The following is a 21,171-nucleotide window of genomic DNA, read 5'->3' on the forward strand; positions in this document are numbered from 1 at the left end:
TTGCTTCACTCCACTCACAGGTTCAATTGAGAAAAAGGAAAGGACAAGAAAATAGAAAGAATAATTATTTCTGCTTATTGGCAGACTCTCAAATAAATTGCCATACTCTCATAGACTTTTTTTCATACTTCGTCGTATTATCGTCGACATTCTGTCACAATAGAAAAGAGGGAAGAGTAGGGTAAAACCGAGGGTAAAACGGAGATGTGAAAGTTTCTTTTTCTTCAGTGATACTGTTTGTATTATATACTAATGTAGACATATAGTTTAAATTATAACTGTTATCGTTGAGACAATTCGTCATTATCACCGTATAGTTCAATTGAATTAATTTGCATGCTTGTAAATTTTAAGCGACCATTGAACCCCGACATTCTACGAATAAATCAACTAACACAAGGTTTATCTCTATTCTACAGACAGAAGCAAACAGGGAAATGTACCGAGCGCTGATGGCGCAAGTGGTGCGGTTCTTGGAGCGAGCGCACAAGAGCCTTGACATCCTGCACGAGAAGTCAAACCCGAAGAACGGAAAAGCGTCGCGGGTGCCGCGCAGCAGAAGCGTGCACGGTGTGGACGAGTCCTCGGTGAGCAGAGGTTCCCATCAGTCTTCAGCGTCCTGCGCGAGTTTCGCACGTGCGAAATCAGTAACCCAAATATCGCCGACGAGTGGCACGAACCGGGACTCGACGAGCATTTGGTCCGTCCTGCGTCGCACCGAGACGCCACCACCAGGATTGCAGCAGCCGCGGCCGGAGGTCCAGCCCCACGAAGGTGTCGTCTACAGACGACGGCCAACATCATCGGAGAACAACCCGGACGAAGTACCGCCGGAGCGGCTGTCCCAGGAGGCTTTTAGGCTGATGAGAACAGCCCAGTCGCTTCTTGCAACGCGAGAGCCAGATTTGGTCCGAGTGAGCGAGGTGGACAACCGGCGTGCGCCCTCGCCCTGTAACATCGACGGGCCGCTGCCTCTGCAGAGCTTCACCAACTCCACGCCACTTTGCGACTCGTTGTTGTCGAGCAGCGACCGCGCGAACTCACGATGCGACAATGACGCGACATTCTCGCGGCGCGCGGAACCCGGCACTGCGGGTTGCCTGCTGCCAGGCGCAAGGCGTTCACTAGACGCGGCCTCGCTGCACTCGGCGAGCAGCAAGACAACCGAGACGACCGAGGAGGAGGACGGGGGTCCGCGTTCGTTGCTTGCAGGCGCCCTGGAGCGCGAATTCGTCGTAAAATCCTCCTCCACACCGAACCGCAGGCCGAAAAAGCCCACCGAAGTTGGGCTTAAGACCAAGCCCTGTACCGCCAGTGTCAGCAGCGCCGAGGACGAAAGCGGATTCTCATCTATGAGCTCTTTCCAGGATGTCGGCCTCCCTCCCGCCCCATCACTCGTCAAGGGGTATCACACCGAAGTCGGCCTCCCCGACGTCCCCGTCAAGGTCAGGCATCGACGGTGGAGCTCAACCCCTGCCGAGATGCAGGCCCTCTTCAACGGCCGCTACAACGCCAGTTTCACTGCTGCCAAGACCGGCAGCGAGGCGCTCAAGGTGCTCTGGGTTTAACCGCAAGGTTCGATTTACGTCCATCGGAAGATGTGAAAATTTATTGATCGAAATTCGCTCGGTGGGGCCGGATTTCGATCAGACGCATTTAAGCACCGCAAACAAGTCAATAGTGTACAAATCTTTCCTATATATATTATATATATATTTGTGTATTGTGTTATGCATTTTATTTTACTCGTCGTATGATCCTCGTGCCCGCGAGCACGCGGTGTACGGAGAATTTTATGATTTTCATTACATATTTTTATATTGTTTTATTCTATTTGCCCAGTCATTCTTATCTTTTGTTTCTTTTCTCGAAGTCACAGATACTTCGAAGGTACTGTAGCTTCAGCTTTCAGGTATTAACACTTGGCAAATATGAATTTAGTTCAATTTTATCTCCCGATTTTGATTTCTTTTTTGTTTTTACTTTCATTATTTTTTTTTCTATATCATTGATATGGTGAAATTGGTCATATCAGATACGTGAACGACGTTTTTGACTTAATGAAACATATTACAGATAATTGTTTCACCAGCAGTACGATAAACTCTTGTCACACAGAGTTCTGTGAAGACTCGAGTTGAACGATTCGTCAGATTACATACAAATTTTTTGCAATCTTGTTTTCGTCAGCAGAGAAATTTATATTTTCACCAAAATATATAGAAAAGATTCTAGACAATGTTTTCGAAAGTATTTGTTGGTTGTATAAGAAGGAACCGAAAATTCTTTTTTACCAAAAGTTCAATGTATTCTCATTTAATTTTTTTTTTCGATTGATTGTGAGAAACATGATTTGATAAGGCAAAAACATTGTTCTGCCACACCAATCTACATGATGAAAGCTGACTGAATTTAAATGTTCTACGTGTAATAATTAACTATAAGCCGTATCGTAATACCGTTAGTTCAATTTGTATGCAAGACTCTCCGAGCATCGATCCTAAATGACGAACTTTCGTTTCGTACATAATTTCAATCTCGCTTCTGGATGCGACAGATCGTATCCTACGTACAGATATCGATTGCGGCGAATTATATTTACTTATATATTCGATGTTTTTATCTATTTTTTTTTTTTTTTTTGTCATCTCATGTTTTAATCTTCAGAATACACAAGTCCATTAGCTTTGGCCATAATTTTATGCATATTGTGATCCGTAAGTGTGTTTTGTAAACAGTAAAATCTTAGGTATATTCTAAGAAAATTCAATAATGCAACAAGAAAAGAAGAAGGTTGCACTTTTATTATAACATTATTAAAAAAATTACGTATGTTGTACGTTTTTAATACTTTGACACTTATATATGTACACAACGCGTTTTAACTGATTATTGTACAATTTGAACTGGAATGTCCAAAAATGGAAAAAGCGCAAAAGCACGAATTTTTGTGAGATCTATTAAATCACGAAAGTTTCAGTCACACATGATCTATATATAGTTAACCTCGATTCTCTACCGTTACGAGACCGTAACGCATATTCTCTAGAGAATAATTTTACTTATTAAGTAATTGTACATCTGGTTATGTTAACGATTAATCAGTAAACACATACAATTATATTGGATTACTATCGAAAAATACTGTAATTTCAAAGCAATGAGTGTAAGGTGGTAAGTACATATAGATGTATAGTCGACGGTGTTAGATGTGGAATGATGATTGATAAATTGACACTAACAAGTACCAGGAAAAACACTTACGTGTGAGTTACAAGGTTGAATTTTATTCTACGATTTGACCTGGCGAAAGCTCAGACAGCTAAAAACATCGCCGCGTTTTTGCGATTAGATAATGCACAAAAATCCTGGTGCTGTGTTCGTCGTATGTAATTTAGATTTCCCTTTGTCAGTACTGAAGCATATTTGAGTGAAAACGCATTTCCTCACCAAGCTTACAAACCAAATTGATAATTTAAACAGTACCAGGCGAAAAAATAGAGAAGGTGGAACTGAAAGTATCTAACTAACAATGAGAAAAAGGAGAAGGGAAGAAAATTTTTCAATTGCACTAATCTCTGCGATGTATCTAAGAACGCATTTCGAGTACCAGTTGAATCTTTATTTGTAGCATGTAAGAGTGATTAATACAAGTGTAAACTGTTTATTACGATACGCATTGCTCAATGCGTTCAAGTTAGGCTGAATTGTACAATAAATGATTTTGTGAAACTCGTGTTTTATTTCACTGCGTATGATTAACTTCCATTTGATTTTTTCCTTCAATGCGTGATATATTGGGACTATTCAAGGCCATTCGAGAAACACAGGTTGGAGTCTAAGGTACGTAAAAATTACCAAGCAAGCAAAATTATAAAAGTTAAAAAATCGAGCATTGTAACATCATAATAAGAATATGAACTTGAGATCGATAGCCAAATGAGCTTTGTTGAGAGTGAACAGTTCTGAAATGAAATCTTTCGCTAACTCTTGGTAGTTATGTGGAAAATGAGACTAATTTATTTGCTAACTTTCGATGATTTATAATTCATTCAAATTATTTATACATACAGGTAGTATTTCACCCAAATAAAAGTAACTGAACGTCTTCATTGTATCAGCTAACGTACGTTGGTAGCTTATGTACATTAGAGCAGTTGTCTAAAAAATATTCGAAACTCAGGGTCGATAAATTGAGTTGCAATCATATTTATTTTTAAGCCTTGCATATTTTACTTCCACACAAATAATAGCTGGGGTAGCTTCTGACTTAAACCAAATAAAAGCTTCATTTTCGTACTAGTAGTGACTGCTCATGTATACATGTATGTATGTATTTACAAGTGGATGCAAATGGTTTCTGAATAAAGGTGTTCCTGCCCTTGATACTCAGCTGTTCAAACACCAGTTTAAAGTTATGAGCAGGGCAGATGACAAATCCCCTTAAAGCTACTGTGCCAACACTGCATAAAAGTTGAAAATGATATTGTTATAGCAAAAAATATTCAAGGAAGAATTACTTTCTGTATTGGTTCATGGCATTCACTTCATCAGCAAATCAGACGTCCGCGTTTGTTTTCGAGCCTCGCTATCTATCAGAAGCGAACGAAAAGTACCGAAATCGTTCAATTTTCAAATATGTGTGCAGTGACACGATTCATTAGGTATCATGAAATCATGCTTAATTTTCACCACTTTTTGGACAGATAAATTAAAAGGTTCAAAATTTGGAAAAAACCGCGTTCTATTCTCCCTACTGTTGGCACTCAGTCGAGCATCAGTGTCCGTCAAGTTGCCTGCAGTTTGGCGTATTTCTACGTGCTTGGTCCGCTTTCCGCAATTGTACGGGCGGCGTTAATGTCGCAACGGTGTTCGATAAGGCAGCAGTCGCTGGGTTTAATAGTGGGAGACGGGAGGTGATTGCGGTGTTATCGGTGACCGAAGAATACGCGTTGTACGTGTACGCAGAGATCCTCGGTCACTCGATCGCGAGTCGGTCCACGAGCCGGCCCCAAGATCGCGCCACCAGCCGAGCCACTTTTAGATTGATTTTCAAGAGCAGCGAACGGCCAGTGTTATTTTAATGTGCTACAGTGGGCTGTGGGTGACTTAAGCAATAGTGAGGTTCGGTGTGTCTCTCCTCTCCTGGCGCAGGTTCGTTAATCCCGGAGAGAACGAGAGGATTGATGATAATAATAATAATAGTAAAAAATATAATACAAACAACCTAACAGACGACGGTAGAAAATTCAACCACGTATGTACACGTGACATATCTCGGTATATGGAAAAAAAAAGTTAATTAATAAAACAAAAACGTAAAACAAGTTATCAACGGAGTTGGTTATTTTTTTTTTTTTTTCAATCCGTTTATTGTGCTTCGGGACATACTGAGCTCGGCGCAGTGGGTGAAATGAGCGACAAGGACCGTACCTCTCCTACCCTCGTCGAAAACAGCCTCAAATCACTCCTCGACCAGCCCAGTATCTTTCCGCTAATTGGTGAGTACCGCACGATTATCATACACCACGAGCTTTTCGACGCAGCGTACTGGCTCGATCCGGACGGTCGTCGACTGTAATTCCTGCCGTATTTTAGACGAAACAGCGCCTATCTCAGGCTGAGCTCGTGAACTGGTAGCGAGGCTCGTGTAGCCTCCGAGTATCTTGCCTCCAATTGACGATACCACGCTGTGCCAGAAAACACCGGATCGCGCCGCGAGCGCGGCGGCTAGAAACGTAGAGTCGCAAGGCACCGCGGAATTTCGAATTTCGAACGAAGCGCGTGAACGTAGCCTAAGACTCCCCAATTAACGCCCAATATTTATCATCTGGGATCTGTATCTCAGGTGTAGCCAGCGAATCGGACCGCTGTTAAACCTCCTCCTTTTTCTAACCCCGCGTGAATCTATTGTTGCAACGGCGCTCGGGTTCCGATTAACCTCGTTCGGACCCCGTGGCCGACCACGTGACGCGAGCAACGACCCAGCCTCACCTTACCTCGCCGAGCATCCTAGCGTAAGCCGAGAGCCTCGGTATGTGTTGTGGCGTGGTGAACGCGTGGCGACGCCACGCTCTTCGATCGTAAATTCAACCGCCGCGCCGCCGCTCCCCACTCAACGATCCTCAGTTTACTCGCTCACGTGACGATCCGTTTATAGGACTTATCTTTTTTCTCCAATTACTCGCCTGTGCGCAATAATGCTCGTGGATGCGTTTTCCTTGTAGAGTTTTTTTAATTTTTTTTTGTAAGAATTACGGAACATAAACGAAACATTTCAACGCGGAGTTACACGCTTCGGTTCAAATTATCGGAAGGAATAGCGCGTTCAAAATTCCCATTGATCGATTACTGGAAACGGTTCAACGATCATCATGTCAAATGTATCAGCATGTTGAAGTTAGTAATATTTTACTAAAGATCCGTGTTTATGTATAAGATTGTCGGAAATTCATAGAATTCTAACGAAGCAAAATGTACCTACTCCTAAAATTGTAAAATAATGATTATTTTACCAGTGTTCCGCTGCGTTAACGTTAGTAACTTCAATCTCATCAAATAATCAGATACATGTAGATCTGAAAATTATGATGGAAAATTAGTGTATTTTTTTTCGAAAAAAAAAAACGAAACCTGAGCATATTGATTGGCTGCATTCCACGCTCAGGTTTCAAATACCCATGAAAACACTTATCTATCAATCGAAAATATTCATAATATTATTATTCATTTGAATTATAAGTAAAGGAGTAGAACGCATCTAAAGTAATCTTTTACAATTGTGTTCGTCGGATGAAGAGGCTAGACACGAGTTAGACATAATCTGTATTCATCTTTGGATATGTTTAGTGCTGTTTGCTAGTCATTATCCAAGGTATAAGGTGCGAGGGTCCTCAATTTCATTTCATCAAATCCACACTTTGACAGCTTCGATGAGGCCACGTTTCTGGACGGGGTTTTCAACTGAAAGGGCGGACCGTATGTCCAACATTCATGAATAATAACCAAGTTTATTCTTCCACTATATATTCACACAACGGTAGGAACGGATTTTCGACAAGAGTAATAGTTTTTTCAGTAAAGCAGACGTTTATCGACAGTGACTCGTCACACTGAAACACGGCATATTGTTTTGGCGAACCGAGCATTTGAAAACAAATCAACTCTGTTAAATAATCTGTAGCAAATTCAGCGGACAAACGAAATGATATATTATACAGTTTGGCAAAACTGTAGACAAGTTAGCATTGAAAAGATAATAAACGATTTTGTTACCATCAGTTTAAATTTGCTATTAAAGTTCTTTGCAATATCGAGGGATGTTGTTTTGATCTAATTTACATCTTTTTATCGACGAAAAATTCTGTTACATATTTCACCTGCGACGAAAAATGTCATTGCAGCCGATCGTACGCGTGCGATCGAAAATGCTGGTTCGAAATAATTCAAGTACCGCGTCATTTGAATTGCTGACTGTGTTCGTTGATTACAGAGTCTGGTCACAAAATTGTTAGAGAATTTTTCTCAATGCAAGTAATATTTTTTTGCCTCTGAATTACGCCACCGGTTCTACCTAAATTACTACTTACGAGCTGCAGAAATAAACTTACCCGGCATTGATCGCCTCGTGAGGATAGAACAAAAATAAAATAAAACGGCTCGTGAATTCGCGCCACGATAAGATCAACTTACAATTAGAGATAACGGGAATCTTTATCATCGACAGAAGGATAAATAATTTACAACAGCAATTCCTTTCCGTTTGGCCATACAATAAATTGTTATCGAATCATGTAACGTATTGTGTTCCATATGGAGCACCAGACCCAGGTATCATGGGAAATAAGTTCTATTTTCATCACATGAGGTACAATTTGAAAAATGTATTCGTCAGAGAGTTACAAATAGGTTTAAAGCTAAAATAGACATTTCTTACTTAATACGAACGACCATGCCAGTTTAGAACGTCATGACAACTGCATTTTAAACTTTTTATTCGCGATACTCACATAATCGGTTGTAGATATTTGATACAGGCATCAATAGCTTAGATTGATAGCATTTGTCGTTGTGTAGGCCTTGAAGTTTCGAGAAACATGAATCCGTGTTCTCTTATTATTATTTCAACGAAAAATAAGGCCCTCATAATCTATAACGTATTTCGAATAATTCTAGGGAATTTACTTGTAACGATGGATTCTTGATCGTTTCTAGGGAATTTACGCGTCGAGATGGATTCTTGTTCGATATTAAGTTATCAAACTACAACCGGAGCGTCTATTTTCGAGGGGTAACTATGATGAAATATTGCTTGGGGCTAATTCGGGGTTTGTTTTGAACACTTATACTGGTGATGTCAAAAAATTCTTGATTCACCTTTGCCCCGACTTGGGAAGAATATTTAAATTTCTTGGCGAGGCGGGGCCAAACGGTTAACCGTATAATGGTTATCAGCGGTATCTGCAGCGCAGTGACGATATGATATAGAAATCGGAGTTTCTTTTATTTCCCACGAGTGCCTCACCCATTCGATGCGCGTTGACCGTTCAGCCATATCGAAATTTAATACCTGTATATTTTTGCCCGCGGGTTATGCCATAATGTTATAAAGTTTCATACATGTTTATAAAACGTTGAGGGGAGCATACGATCTTCATATTCTTGTATCGAGATTACACCTATCCAGATAACTGATTTGCCAAATGGTATAAGAACCAGCCGTTTTACTTTGATTGAAGCAAAAGCGTTATTGCGGAATCGATTGTGGGTCTATTCGTCTGTTCAATGAATGACATAAAAGTTATTGATCGATCATTGAGAGAGAGTGAAATTATTCAAATTAAGATTCAACCTTCGAAGTTTCGGAGTAAAATGTCGTAATTAATTAAAAGAACAGTTTCCCACATGAATTAATCTGGTTAAATATAACTTTTCAAACATTTTCCCGCAATTTTATTCAACGATGAACAAATATGAAGCAACTAAATTGAAACGAGAACTGTTTGGAGACTGTAATTTCTGTTATAATTGTTACAATAACCCAATTCGGAAATGATATATATTCGGTACAATTTATTGCCACTTTAACAAACTATTTTATAGATTAAATAAGTAATATACTATGTATACCGTGTTTTCATATTATTAGATATAGCTCCATTATTTTCATAATAGAATTCGGCACGCAGTGCATGTTTCATTAACTGTGAGTCAAATTTTTGTTCGACTTCGACTCCTAACGCAATTATTCGTTTGTCTTCGATTTTTCCGACGAAACTTTATGTACTTTGACAAAACGCGTCTATGAAACGGTTTTTCTGAGATGAGCATCTTTGCAGTAACGGAATCAAGCTCGTATTGTTCAAATGCAAAAATGCGTGCTACATGTACCGAGTTTTTTCCCGTCGTTGTTCGAACTTTGCTCCCTTCGCTCGCAGCATCCGTCTCTTTCCGCCAGAGCTGTGCTCCTCTACCTCAGCAGCACGTCAGTCAGTCATTGGCGAAAGTTTTAACGAGATCTCTCCGTCTGTTGCGAGATCGCGCACAAGGCCGTCGACATTTGCTTCGGGGCCCCGGGAGCCTCGATAGAATGATCGTCGTTAATTGTATCCAGGAATGAAGTTAGAAAAATGAACCGATCAATCAATTGATAACACCGGTCGAGATTCTTATTTTTTTTTTTTTTTTATTTTTGTGCCCGAGTTCAATTAGGTATTATTTTTTATTTGACACGCATAAAAACAATGGCAAAATCATATACATTCACCTTAAAGTCTGCTTTTGTAGTCCTGGCAGAAATAATAACGATCTAATAATTTCGCTAGCACAAGTTTACAGAGATTTTTGTACGTGATTGTTATACGTTGAGTGAATATTATAAACAGTTGAAAATGACTGTTTTTCGAAAAAAGTTTGATTTTTCAGCCGGCAGAGTGTTGTTTCAAGATTGAAGAAAATCAATGATTTCAATTATTCGGCCAATCAAAAACCGAAATAAATATTTTTGTGTATTCCATTCACTAATTTTAATTACAACGACATATATTATGTTTCTAGAATTTAGAAAATCTATGATTTTTATATGCGGCTGACAAAAATCATGGATTTCATTAAATTTTGAAGTATCATTGTCCCGACTGCAAAAACAAACTTTCCCGACAAATATTAATTTTCCTGTGTTCAGTGTCACGAAATCTGTAATAATCTCAGGCGCAAGGTCCGTGACGACTGGTGTTATTGTTTTTTAATAAAAGTGATTTCAGTACGGAACTAAAGTTTGTTTAATTGTTATTTACAATAAATGTTTGAGAAAAAGGTAAATTTTCTGGAAATCTGAAATATCGTTCTGGTTTCTACAACAGCAAACTATATCTAATAAAACTATTTTTTCTTTGATTAGTTGGGTGGAAGAAATCAAAATTCAACACCTTGACCGGTGTAATTAATTTATATCGCACGAACATATAATATTATAGAAATAAAAGTCAGGTACACGTTTAATAATTGATTTTACTTCAATGTTGAACGGGCTGCAATTTTCTAGTTATAAGTAGGAAAAAAATAGTACTAAAGGTAACCCAAATTCTACTACTCGACTAGAATACTCACAATGAATTTTAAGTTCTTGAATTCAGATTTTTTTTTTGCGTACTTTCGATAGAAACAATTCAATGTTTGCCAAAACCGAGACGTAATTTTTTTAACAGTTCCAAAAATTCACGCAGGTCTGCGGATTTTTACTATAAAAATTTGTGTTTGAATCTAGGATCTATAAATGGCAACTAACTACAAAAAATGATTAAAAAAAAAAGGGTAACCAGTGAAATCGAATTATCATAGCGATATGTAGTAAATTAATTTATATACTCGTACATACATCAAACTGGGTGATTGAATAATTTGTAGAGTCACGTGGAACGAAAGCAGGCGGCTGCGTAATAAATAAAATGTGATACGCCGGGTTCGCGAGTGATTTCCAACCGACGCTTGGGGTGGTGAAAAGTAGCACATTTGGATAAATGGATTTGGTTCAAATCTGCTACGGGCAATGAACTATTGCAGCTAAACGCTGTCTCAATACTGTACGGAAAAGAACGCCTATGAACAAGGTTGAAATTTGTAACGTTAGTGCAACGATCTATTTTTGGAGAAATTCAAATCATTTGGAAATTTCAGGATTCTGTGACAGGGTTCGTACGCACAGGGAAAACCTGGAAAATCGAGAATACTCAAGGAATTTAGAAAATAAGACTGGGATTTTGAGTCTGTCGAAGGAATAAACTCGTTCTTATAGAAATTACGATCGGTCTTAAAAAAAAAAAATATTGCATTCATGATTTTGTTTCTTCGCACCACTTCGTACATTCGATGTGTGTCACTTTGATATCAAACCTTCTTTTGTTTTTTTCTTACGGAAAATCGCAGGCTGTTGTTTGTAAATTGATGGTCGGAAAGTAATGTATAAATTACGAGGTAATATTGAAGGTATTAAAATGTAAAAAAAATGTCATTCGTCAGTGGTTGGTCGTTAAATATTTCTTGAAAGGTTACTGGAAAAATCATATCGTCAGGTTGGGATACCTGGAAAAGTCAGGGAATTTCATATATAAAAAGGTGTACGAAACCTGCTGTGAAATTTCAGTGAATTATGAAAGTTAAATAACTAGGAAAACACTTTGTATTTTCCAATTACAACGTATACTTTAAAATCATCCTAGTACTTATGTTATAGTAATTTTTCATCAATATTTCGTATATTAACATTACCAATTTCAATCCCATGCCTATGAAGATTGACCGAAGAATTTTACGGTTATAACGAGCAAATAAAAAAAAAAAAAAATTCAGAAATCAAATTCGGTTTTTTAGTGTGAAACAAATCGGTAAATTAAATTTGAAATTGTTGTTTAAAATTCGATAGTAAATCGTTTTGACTGGTCATAGTTGGTCGTATTGAAACAGATTAACGTGAAATTCTTTTTATCCCAGTTGCATGTAAACTGTAAAACTTTATTATACTGTAAATCAGATTGTCCCTAAGAGTCAGAATTCTGAAAATTCTGAAACTTCCGGAGAAATATCAGCAACTTTTTCATAGAAATGTCGTGATAATTAGAGAAGTTAGTCACGTGTGAATAATAATTTTTTTTGAGACGGGAGAATCAAGTCGACTTTTACGACTAGTCTAACCAATAACTTGGGTATTAGTTGCATCGAAGTAACGGCCATGCCGATACGCACGTGCCTGAAATTTCTATTGCAAAATAATTTGGGTAAAATGACCAAGTTTTGGTTTTTGAAAAAATTTCAAAAAATCAGACAATTTCTAAACCTGGTATTATAAGCCTACCTAACCGAAGTATTCTGAAAAGTTAAATACGCGACCTAGGCGTACGAAAGACATATGTTCCAATTTCTATTTTCATAATTTGGATTATTAAAAATTTATCGTTCTGAACTGCAGGTCAATAACAAAGTTTCAGTAATTCAATTCAATCTTTATTGTAACTAAATCCTATTTGAAATTCTGATCGCCGATTCTTCCGGTGTGCGTGACTCGTCAGGCCATTCTTGGCCCCCGTCGCTCTACCGACTACAGACAAAGCTTCGAATAGAGAGAGGTTCGAACTTCGACGTGGAGGTATTTTCGAACAGAAATGTCGCCACTGTTTTTTCCCTATAATCTGCCGCGAGGTTAACATTTGTCAATTTTATTTCTCCGCGCGTCCAACTTTCGCAAAGATGTGTATGCCTATACACGTGTTGTACGTAATAAATTTCTGAATAAAAGTCATTTAAATGCAAAACTGAAGTACGTTTCTTTCTTATTTGTAACAAATGTTCGAGAAAATAAGTAATAATTCCTAAAATCGCAAAAAATATCGTTCTAGTTTCTACAAACGCAAATTTTATCTAATAAAACTATTTTTACTTTCATCATTTACGCGAAGGAAATCAAAATTTCACGTCAATAACCCAGATTCAAATTTCACGTTTAACGGTGATTATTTATCAATGTAAAATAGACGTAAACCACAAATTTACAAGTGGTAAATGAAGATTTCGGTTGTTATTCGATGTATCGAATCAAAATTCATTTATTTAAATCATATAAACTCGATGAAAGAACAGAAAAGAAAAAAAAACAACAAATTTATATTGACCTCTGTTATATTTCGCAGGTTTATTATCACTCCTCGGGGATTCGCTGGAATCGTATTTCGTAAATTTACTTTCGCGTTTCACCTTTCCGTTTATTAACTTCAACATTATCACTCCCTGGGAAAAACGGGCAAACGCAGGCATGACGCGAACTTCCTCAATCCAAATCGCGCGATGCGGTTCGACGTGTGGGATTATCTCCGTATTATCGCCGATAAATTGCTAATCGCTCGAAGCTGCGTCGGCGATAAGTGTCCGATCGCACAGGCCAAATTACCTTCGACTCAACTCGTCTCGTTCGTCTTTACGCCCGCACTTCGCACATTGTGCAGGGTCTGGGGTATGAAACAGGCGTTAAACGCACGTCGGAAGCTGCTCGCAAAACTTTGTTCAACCTTGTACGCGCAGAAACGCCGCGTCATCGCAAACATTATACACGTATATAGGTACGCAAACGCCGATGTAGGTATAACGTATACGGACGTATTTATATCTCCCTGCTTGATCTCGAAGAAATTTAACGCGATAAAAAACCGGTGAGATAACCCGGCTCTAACAGTGGAAAAATTTGTCCTGATATATGTGCGACTTGTGCGTGTGACGTACAATAAAAACGCAAGAAAATGATAAATTATGGTCCAGGTTTGCAATACGATCTTCTTGTTTGTTTTATTGTTTTTTATTTATTTATTTTTTTTTTCCCTGTTAGTCTCAGATTTTTCTAATATTTCAAACCGTTGTATTAATAATCATGCGTAAAGTTTTTTATAGTTTTAATATTAAGTCGTTTGGTATATTATCGATTTACATCAAATCTTATAGATAATCGTAGGTCGTGTTTTCGGAATTCATTGAAATCCTTTGCAATCTTAAAAAGCTTAGGATAATAGGTTTATCGAATCTTACGAAGTTTGAGAAATTCCGTGAAATCGAAATCAAGTCTCACGATCAGTTTATATTAAAGATTTTAGTCGGCTAAAAGTCGATAAGTTTTATTGATATTTTGTACAGTGAGTATGAATCAGAATGTTATATTTATAAGCTATGAAGATCTTTTTGAAAAATATAGAAATAGAAGATACTGGAACTATCGAGAAAAGCTTGGATATCAATGCTTAGTTTGAAGGCGTACCAAAATTTTACTTTTTCTACAAATTCGTTTCAACAATTTTTATTTTTTCAACATCATTTTGGCATCGTTTAATACATATTATTAAAAAGTTGCACCGATACTGATTATCTATATGTCAATTGAAAAATTTTATCAGTGACTTTGCAGGAAATATAGTTTTCTGAATAAATCTATACTAGAATTTTAACAATATTTTCAAGCGTTTGGAAACGAAGAATCGATGTCTAAGCTTTCGTTTCTAATTCCATAGTAGGTATTTTCTGTCAATATTTTTTACAGGAGAAACTTCGTAGTTTGCGAGCACAATAATTTAACGTATGATCATCGTACGATCATCTCGTATCATAACGAGTAAAGTGTCGATTTTTTGCCAACCGACCTCCTCGAGTCGATGCAGTTTTTGTAACAGCCGGTAGTGCGCTATTAGATAGCAACTGCATTGTGCACAAGTGCCGATCAATATTACAGAGAATATGCCCGATGCCGTCGAGCCGTCTTCCCAATTCGCTCAATTATTCTCACCATTCCTCGTTTACGGTGCAAAATACTCGGTAAAGTTGTTAATCCAGACTTATCAACTTTAATAACCGCGGTACCGCAGCAAATCAGAACGAAACTTCCGCACAATTCGCACTTCAATCAAGTCGACAAGTTGAAATAACTTTCTCATCGAGTCTTGTTCGTAAATTAAGATTCTTTCTAATTCCTTGAATGAAAATTATGCCCAAATATTATGTGGAATGACGGTTACGGATGCTACAAGAATTTAATGAACAAATACATCGAAAAACACACAACTTTCGTATAAATTTTCATTCCTCCAGATTCGAGTTACTCGAAATATCGAACTCGCGATTATCACGATTTTTTTTTCGATGGTTTGAATACACTAATCGGTCTGATTTTTTTTTTCAAATTAAAGCACTCATGAAGAACAAAAAATAAATTTTCAAACGATTATTTTTTTTTTTTTACATTTTTTACTAAATGTTCGAAAATTCTTCAAAAAATAAGCAGTCCTCACGGTGTACACGGTTGTGGCCGTAAATATCGCCTGAAAAAAAATTTTCGAAAAGATTATTAATCAGTATGAAAGCTGCTATCTTGTTATGGAGGTTTATTTTTTTTTTTTTTAATCAGTTTAGCCTATTTTTTCGTCAGCTTTTAGTTTAAAAAAAATACGAAGATTGCGAAAAGGAGAAGAAGAAAAAAAAAAAAAAAACTTTCATAGCAAGATAAACAATGGCGTGGAGAATGTCGAGTCCAAATTTAAGACGGATAGCTTGAAAACTCTTCCTTAGATTTATTTGGAAGCAACTTTTTTTTTTCTCACTGTAACCTTAATTATCTTTCAACGTGTGCCAAAATAATAATCCCTCCCGAATTTGAGGCTGGAAACTTTTTCTAGAGAGTTGAATTTAGTACAATTTTTTCATTTACATATTTTTATAAAGTCAAGGGTTATGCCGGTAAAAGCGAAAAAACAGGAATTCTCTATAAATTTTTACTTTGACGGTCTGTACAGAGCAAAATAATGAGGATACGCCAATTCTACTAAAAACATTTGCGAAGAGCGTTAAATAATCTACAAGTGAACATTGGATTCATTCCGATATCTTTGGAAGCGTCGGAATGGGAATTATTTGAAGAAAAATGTGGACTTTCTCTGTGCAATTTAAATGGGAAAACTTAAAAATCGAACTTTAAAAATTTTAAATCGGATTATCATTTCGATACATACTAAAAGATAATTAGGGTTAAATTAAAAAAAAGAAAAAGTCGCCCTCAAACGAAACACCCTAGTGAACAACGTTTAGAAAAACCACACCAAGAAAAATTTCATTTGTCATAGTAACAAGAAAAATTCAGTAATACATGTATCGTTAAAAAAACTGTTTGAATATTGTTGGGATTACGAAAAACAAGGTACGCGTAACCATTTTGCGCTATTGTCGATCCTTTTTTGGTAATTGCAACGCAAAATCAGTTTTTTCGGTTTACTCTACTTTTTTAGCTAAACAAGGCTTTGACGTCAATTTATTCTCGCACGAGCATTAAATTTTCGCAACAGTTGCAAGAAAATATAGTAACAGTGATGGTAATGAGAAATAATAGTAACGGGTACTAGACTTTTCGGTAACAGCTAGAAAACTAATTTTCATTTTGTATTATATTTTTCGGTTATGGTAAAAAATGAAAATAGTTAAGGACTGAGCGGTAAACCGGAACTAAGAATTTCTCTCAGTGCACATTTAGAGAAAAATAGATTTTTCATATAAATTGTTTACGTACGATCAATCGGCGATATGCCAGATCCATACAATATCTCATAAATAATTTCGGATAATGCAAAAAGAAAAAAATGTATATTTTTTGAAAATTTTACACCAGGATGATCCCTTAAGTACGTAATATAAACCCGTGGCGGGGATCGAGGGACATCTGGCTAATCCGAGAATCTCTTAATCGGATATTCCCACGCGTTTAGCATAGACAAACAATTTGTTTTCTTGTGTACAATACACACATGCCATACAAGTTATATTAACACGCCTGACACGATCGGCTAAAAGATGTAAGAACACATCATTAAATCAGAGTGAGGAAAATAAAATCGCAGCTGCTAGAGTCCGAAAATTCTTTTTTACAGTTATTTTTGACTATTCGTTATATCTATAATAAAGTTTTGCAATCAGCGTACAGTTGAAACACTTCCAAGCGTATTTTTTTTTCTCGTTTGTATTTTTTTTTTCTTCTTTGAATGAAAGTATCTCGGATCCCGCTGCAGACTTTTGCACCTACGAAAAACACCATTTTCTGGCCACTATCCAGAAATTACAATCTACATTATGCGTAACTTTAAAGATTTGATGTGAGGGAAAATTTGTAATTCCGACTCTGCCTGACGATATCCTAAAGGCTTATTACTTTTTCCCAAGGCGTGAATTGATCAATTGCGTTACTTGGAGTGGAAGAAAATTCGGAAAATATCGGAAAATTTGTTTGATACCCAGGAAAGCCGGAAATTTTTATTGTGGTTGGTAAAAATTTTGCATGTTATTGATGCCAGGTTAATATTGTTCATTATTCGGTCTTTTTTGCAAAAGTAAACGTTCTTATTTGGTGGCAATGTCACGTGATGTTTTTATCAATCAGAAAAAATCCAGAAATTTTAACTATACATATAGTAAGGGGAATTTTGCAAGGATCAATGCAAATTGCTTTTGATATCTTAATTTTGCGTTATTAAATATATCGATATTCTTAATTCTATTGCATGTCCAGACATATAATCGGGTAAAGATTGAACATTTTGACAGACCTGACAAAACACTCTGGTATACGTCGAGGCAAATGAATGACGGCGATGCAATTATATCCAAGACGTGATTATCGCGAGGATTTAGCAGAGAAGCACGATCGCGATAATGGATCGGAAGGAGGAACCGCGGGAGGTAGAGAAAATTATCGAGTCCCGTATAATTACGCTTATGAATTGCTGCGCGGTTAAAAATGGCCAACGCAGTTCACCTGCAGACTTTGTCAACAAATTCGATAGAATTTCGAGTCAAGTACCTTGACTTTCAGCTTTACAGTTAAAATGGCAGAAACCAAAATTGAAGCAAATTTCACTTTCTACAACTTTGGTTATTATCATTCCTTCTCTAGGATTGATATTTCTCGATTGAAACCCTAAAGAGTGGGGGTGGGGGGATTTAGTCATCGCATTATCTCATTTGCTGTTGAGTTTTACGGATAAACGATGAAAAGCAGACTGATAAGAAATTGAATTTCGTACAACTTTACCTTTTTTTATTACCTTTTTTTTCGTACAATTAGTAATTTTTGATTTGGACCCCAAAGTTGAGAGGGAGATTTAATTATTGCATTTTCTCATTAGTTATTGACTTTTTACAATTTCAAATGCTCACTCAACTTGGTTATAATGTTCCTGGACTTCAGTGACTTATCTCAAGATGTGAATGTAAAACTCTTTCATTCAGGCCCAGTTCTGATGAAATCGATGCATCGAAAGCTGATTAGTATTAAGAAGTGTGGCATGGGTGTGGCTTACAACTTGCCATCTGGCGGAGAAAATTAAAACTGACAGTAGAAGGGTCAGCGGCGCTCTCTATTGGCTGCGGTTCGAGCGGAAGAACCGTTCTGGCGATATGCGATAGTTCGAGCGTCGTTCGCAGTTTGGCGTATCAGACTATCACAGTTCCCAAAGTTGAGCTACGTAGTCGGAAGAAAATGACGAAATAGATTCGACGAGAAATGCGAATCGGTGCTGAGAAACGTACGGTGGCCATATAAATTATCTCACCTTGGTATCAACATCATTTTCCGCTATCTGTTTGTCAGAATCTTTGAGGTTATGTCGAGATTTCAGTCAAATTCGCTCGGATAATCAGTAAATGTGTTCTCGGACTGACTGATACGTATATTTTACATTTTCAGAGCCTTGGTAATATCTGAGGTTTAAATTAATATTCTTAGTTTCCCTTACGCGATGTCGGTTGGCAAGTAACCTGTCGGTTCGTTCATCAAGCACAATAATGAAGTGCGTAGGGTAGTGCACAAAATTTGTTTACATGAAAATGGTTTAATTTTTTAGTAAGCGTTAGTCCGTTTGCAACAACTTTCCATAACCGTTGGAACTTGAACCATATTCAATGTGTAATCTACGTTTCATGAAATAAAGTTAGCCACTATAGTTAGACGTATGCGAATGGTTTGAGACTTAATCTACTAACTATATACTCGTAGTTGTTAGATCATTCGCTTCCTTCTTTTTCCGGTACAAAGTCTTGCTATGCGCACTTTGTTAAAATACAATAAACGTTTATCACATATAATCGTCAGACATCGTACTCAAAATAATTTCGAAACGCCTCAAATCCAACGATTACTGTACGAACGACCAGTTATGATCTTATTTCCTTAGCTGAATCTTGCTGTCATTTGAGGCATGTTACCTGTCCGATTCAAATCAACAAAATTGATTGCGTATTTCACTTTTTGCGTTCCATGTCTCTTTATCTTTTTCATAATTTTTTTCTCGAAATTCATCAGATGCACGTCAATCGCCATTATTTGGTTACTAATTTTTTCTCCACGCACACGTCAAAATCGACTTTGACATTCAAGGATAAATTTGATTACGTTCTTACCACGTTTTCGTGTACTCAGGTTAAGGTCTTCGCACCTCGAGCGATGCAGCAGCTCGGCTGCAACCGCATTGGACGCCAGAGATCTACGACTTGCTTCCGCGCCGCTCGAGTGATCTCTATATTTACACGATAAGTCGAACGGCATGGCGTATTATGGTTATGGACTGATATTAATACGCTTTATACCCTCACTATACGCTCAATCACAAGCCTCGCTGCCGCCACTTCACTCCTGTGTAACAGCCGCAGCAGCAGCGGCACCGGCTTCTGTTAGTTGTGACACGGACTTTCGTCAGGGCTCATAACCCATGATCAATGTCCACTTGTACAGTAGGACCCTGTCTCTTCGAAAATAACAGCCTCGTTTCTCCCACTCTCCGGATTACACGTGGCTCTTAGAGTTGCCAGCACCATCTCTGAGACGCTGATGCAAATGGAACGCCAGTTTCAAGACTGTAGTTTACGTTTTCGACACTTTAATTCATGCTGGAATACTCAGTGTCCCACTTTTTTCTTTTCTTTTTTTTTTTTTTTTTTTGCAGTCTCTTATTTATTAAACTGCTGTTTTGGTCACAACTGCTGAGTTTTTTTAGTTTCACGTGGTACCTGAAATATTTCTCAGTCTAAAAGAATATCGAATCTAATTGTTTATTGCAGAAATAGCACAAGCGAACAAATGGTTTAAATTCGTACTTTTACACGGAAAAAACGATTTTCTGCTAATCTGCCAAAAAATCCGAATGCCGATTTTTACACAAACTTGATATACGCCAAAAAGTTTTACAGAATTTTTACAAAATTTTTCATGTTGTTTTTTTTTGTCCACCATATTGAATCCACCATTTTGAATTTTCGAATTTCAAGTTCAGATTCATAATCAGTGACCTCAAAAACCGTGTGACATGTAGTTTTATCAAAATTAAATAACTTTTCTAATTTACGTTCGCCATATTGTATCCGCCATTTTGAATTTTCGAATTTCAAGTTCAAAGTCGTAATCAGTGACCCCTATCTATTGTTTTCATCTATTCTATCATGTGACCACTCGCCCAAAACGCCTTAGAACGTTTTTTTGGTCCTAGATATCTCGGAAGTCGGAAACGCTGATTTCAAAATATAATCCAAGATCCGTTGGCCTTCTAGCCCTTCAGAGACCAATTGGTGACCCATGAACTTCAAAGACTATTTAGGATCCCTTATAATAAAATGGCTTACTACCGGTGTAGAAGTGTAGACTCTAAAGTGCGTAGATCTGGTTACTTGTACCGTTAGAATTCTAAAATGAGTACGGCAACGGCATCTTTGGGATCTTTTTTTTTTTAATCTTCGAGTTAATTTGTATTCTACAGGGTGTAAAATTAAATGCATTTCAAGTGAGAACAATCTTCTTAACTTATACGCAATTTTATAAATCGATTTCTAAAATGTTACAAGTGTTTTCAGGTGAATTACATTTCAAGCATGTGATGAACTAAAGATCGTTACTTTTCTTGTTGATTTAACTACGATATAATCGCACAATGAGTATTTATCGCATTTATATATGCCCAATCGGTAAAAATATGTTTTTTTTTTTAAATTAAATAAATAATAAAAGTACCTGCCGGAATTACAAGCAAAAGTTTCGATGTGTATTGCATGTATGTTTCGTTGTAAATTGTTCCAGAATTATGCGAGATCCAGCAGATTGGTTCGATTGTACCT

General features: G+C 37.3%; 2 protein-coding genes across 4 annotated transcripts in view; both read left to right on the forward strand.

Annotated features, from left to right (window-relative positions):
• LOC107225969 overlaps nt 1–3,732 on the forward strand; it is a 59,397-nt gene extending 55,665 nt beyond the window's left edge. For both annotated transcript variants that reach the window (XM_015666617.2, XM_046745228.1), the window contains one exon: nt 420–3,732. In XM_015666617.2, the coding sequence (XP_015522103.1) occupies nt 420–1,568 (1,149 nt within the window). In that variant the 3' untranslated portion in view covers nt 1,569–3,732. The remainder of the gene's footprint in view (nt 1–419) is intronic.
• Nucleotides 3,733–4,936: 1,204 nt separating this feature from the next.
• Nucleotides 4,937–21,171, forward strand: part of LOC107225971 (thyrotroph embryonic factor) — a 223,708-nt gene continuing 207,473 nt past the window's right edge. The window contains exon 1 of one of the 2 annotated variants that reach the window (XM_046746151.1): nt 4,937–5,501. In XM_046746151.1, coding sequence (XP_046602107.1) covers nt 5,414–5,501 — 88 coding nt within the window. In that variant the 5' untranslated portion in view covers nt 4,937–5,413. The remainder of the gene's footprint in view (nt 5,502–21,171) is intronic. The other variant, XM_046746152.1, reaches the window with a different exon arrangement.

This window comes from Neodiprion lecontei, chromosome 7, assembly GCF_021901455.1.
Source record: "Neodiprion lecontei isolate iyNeoLeco1 chromosome 7, iyNeoLeco1.1, whole genome shotgun sequence".
NCBI lineage: Eukaryota > Metazoa > Arthropoda > Insecta > Hymenoptera > Diprionidae > Neodiprion > Neodiprion lecontei.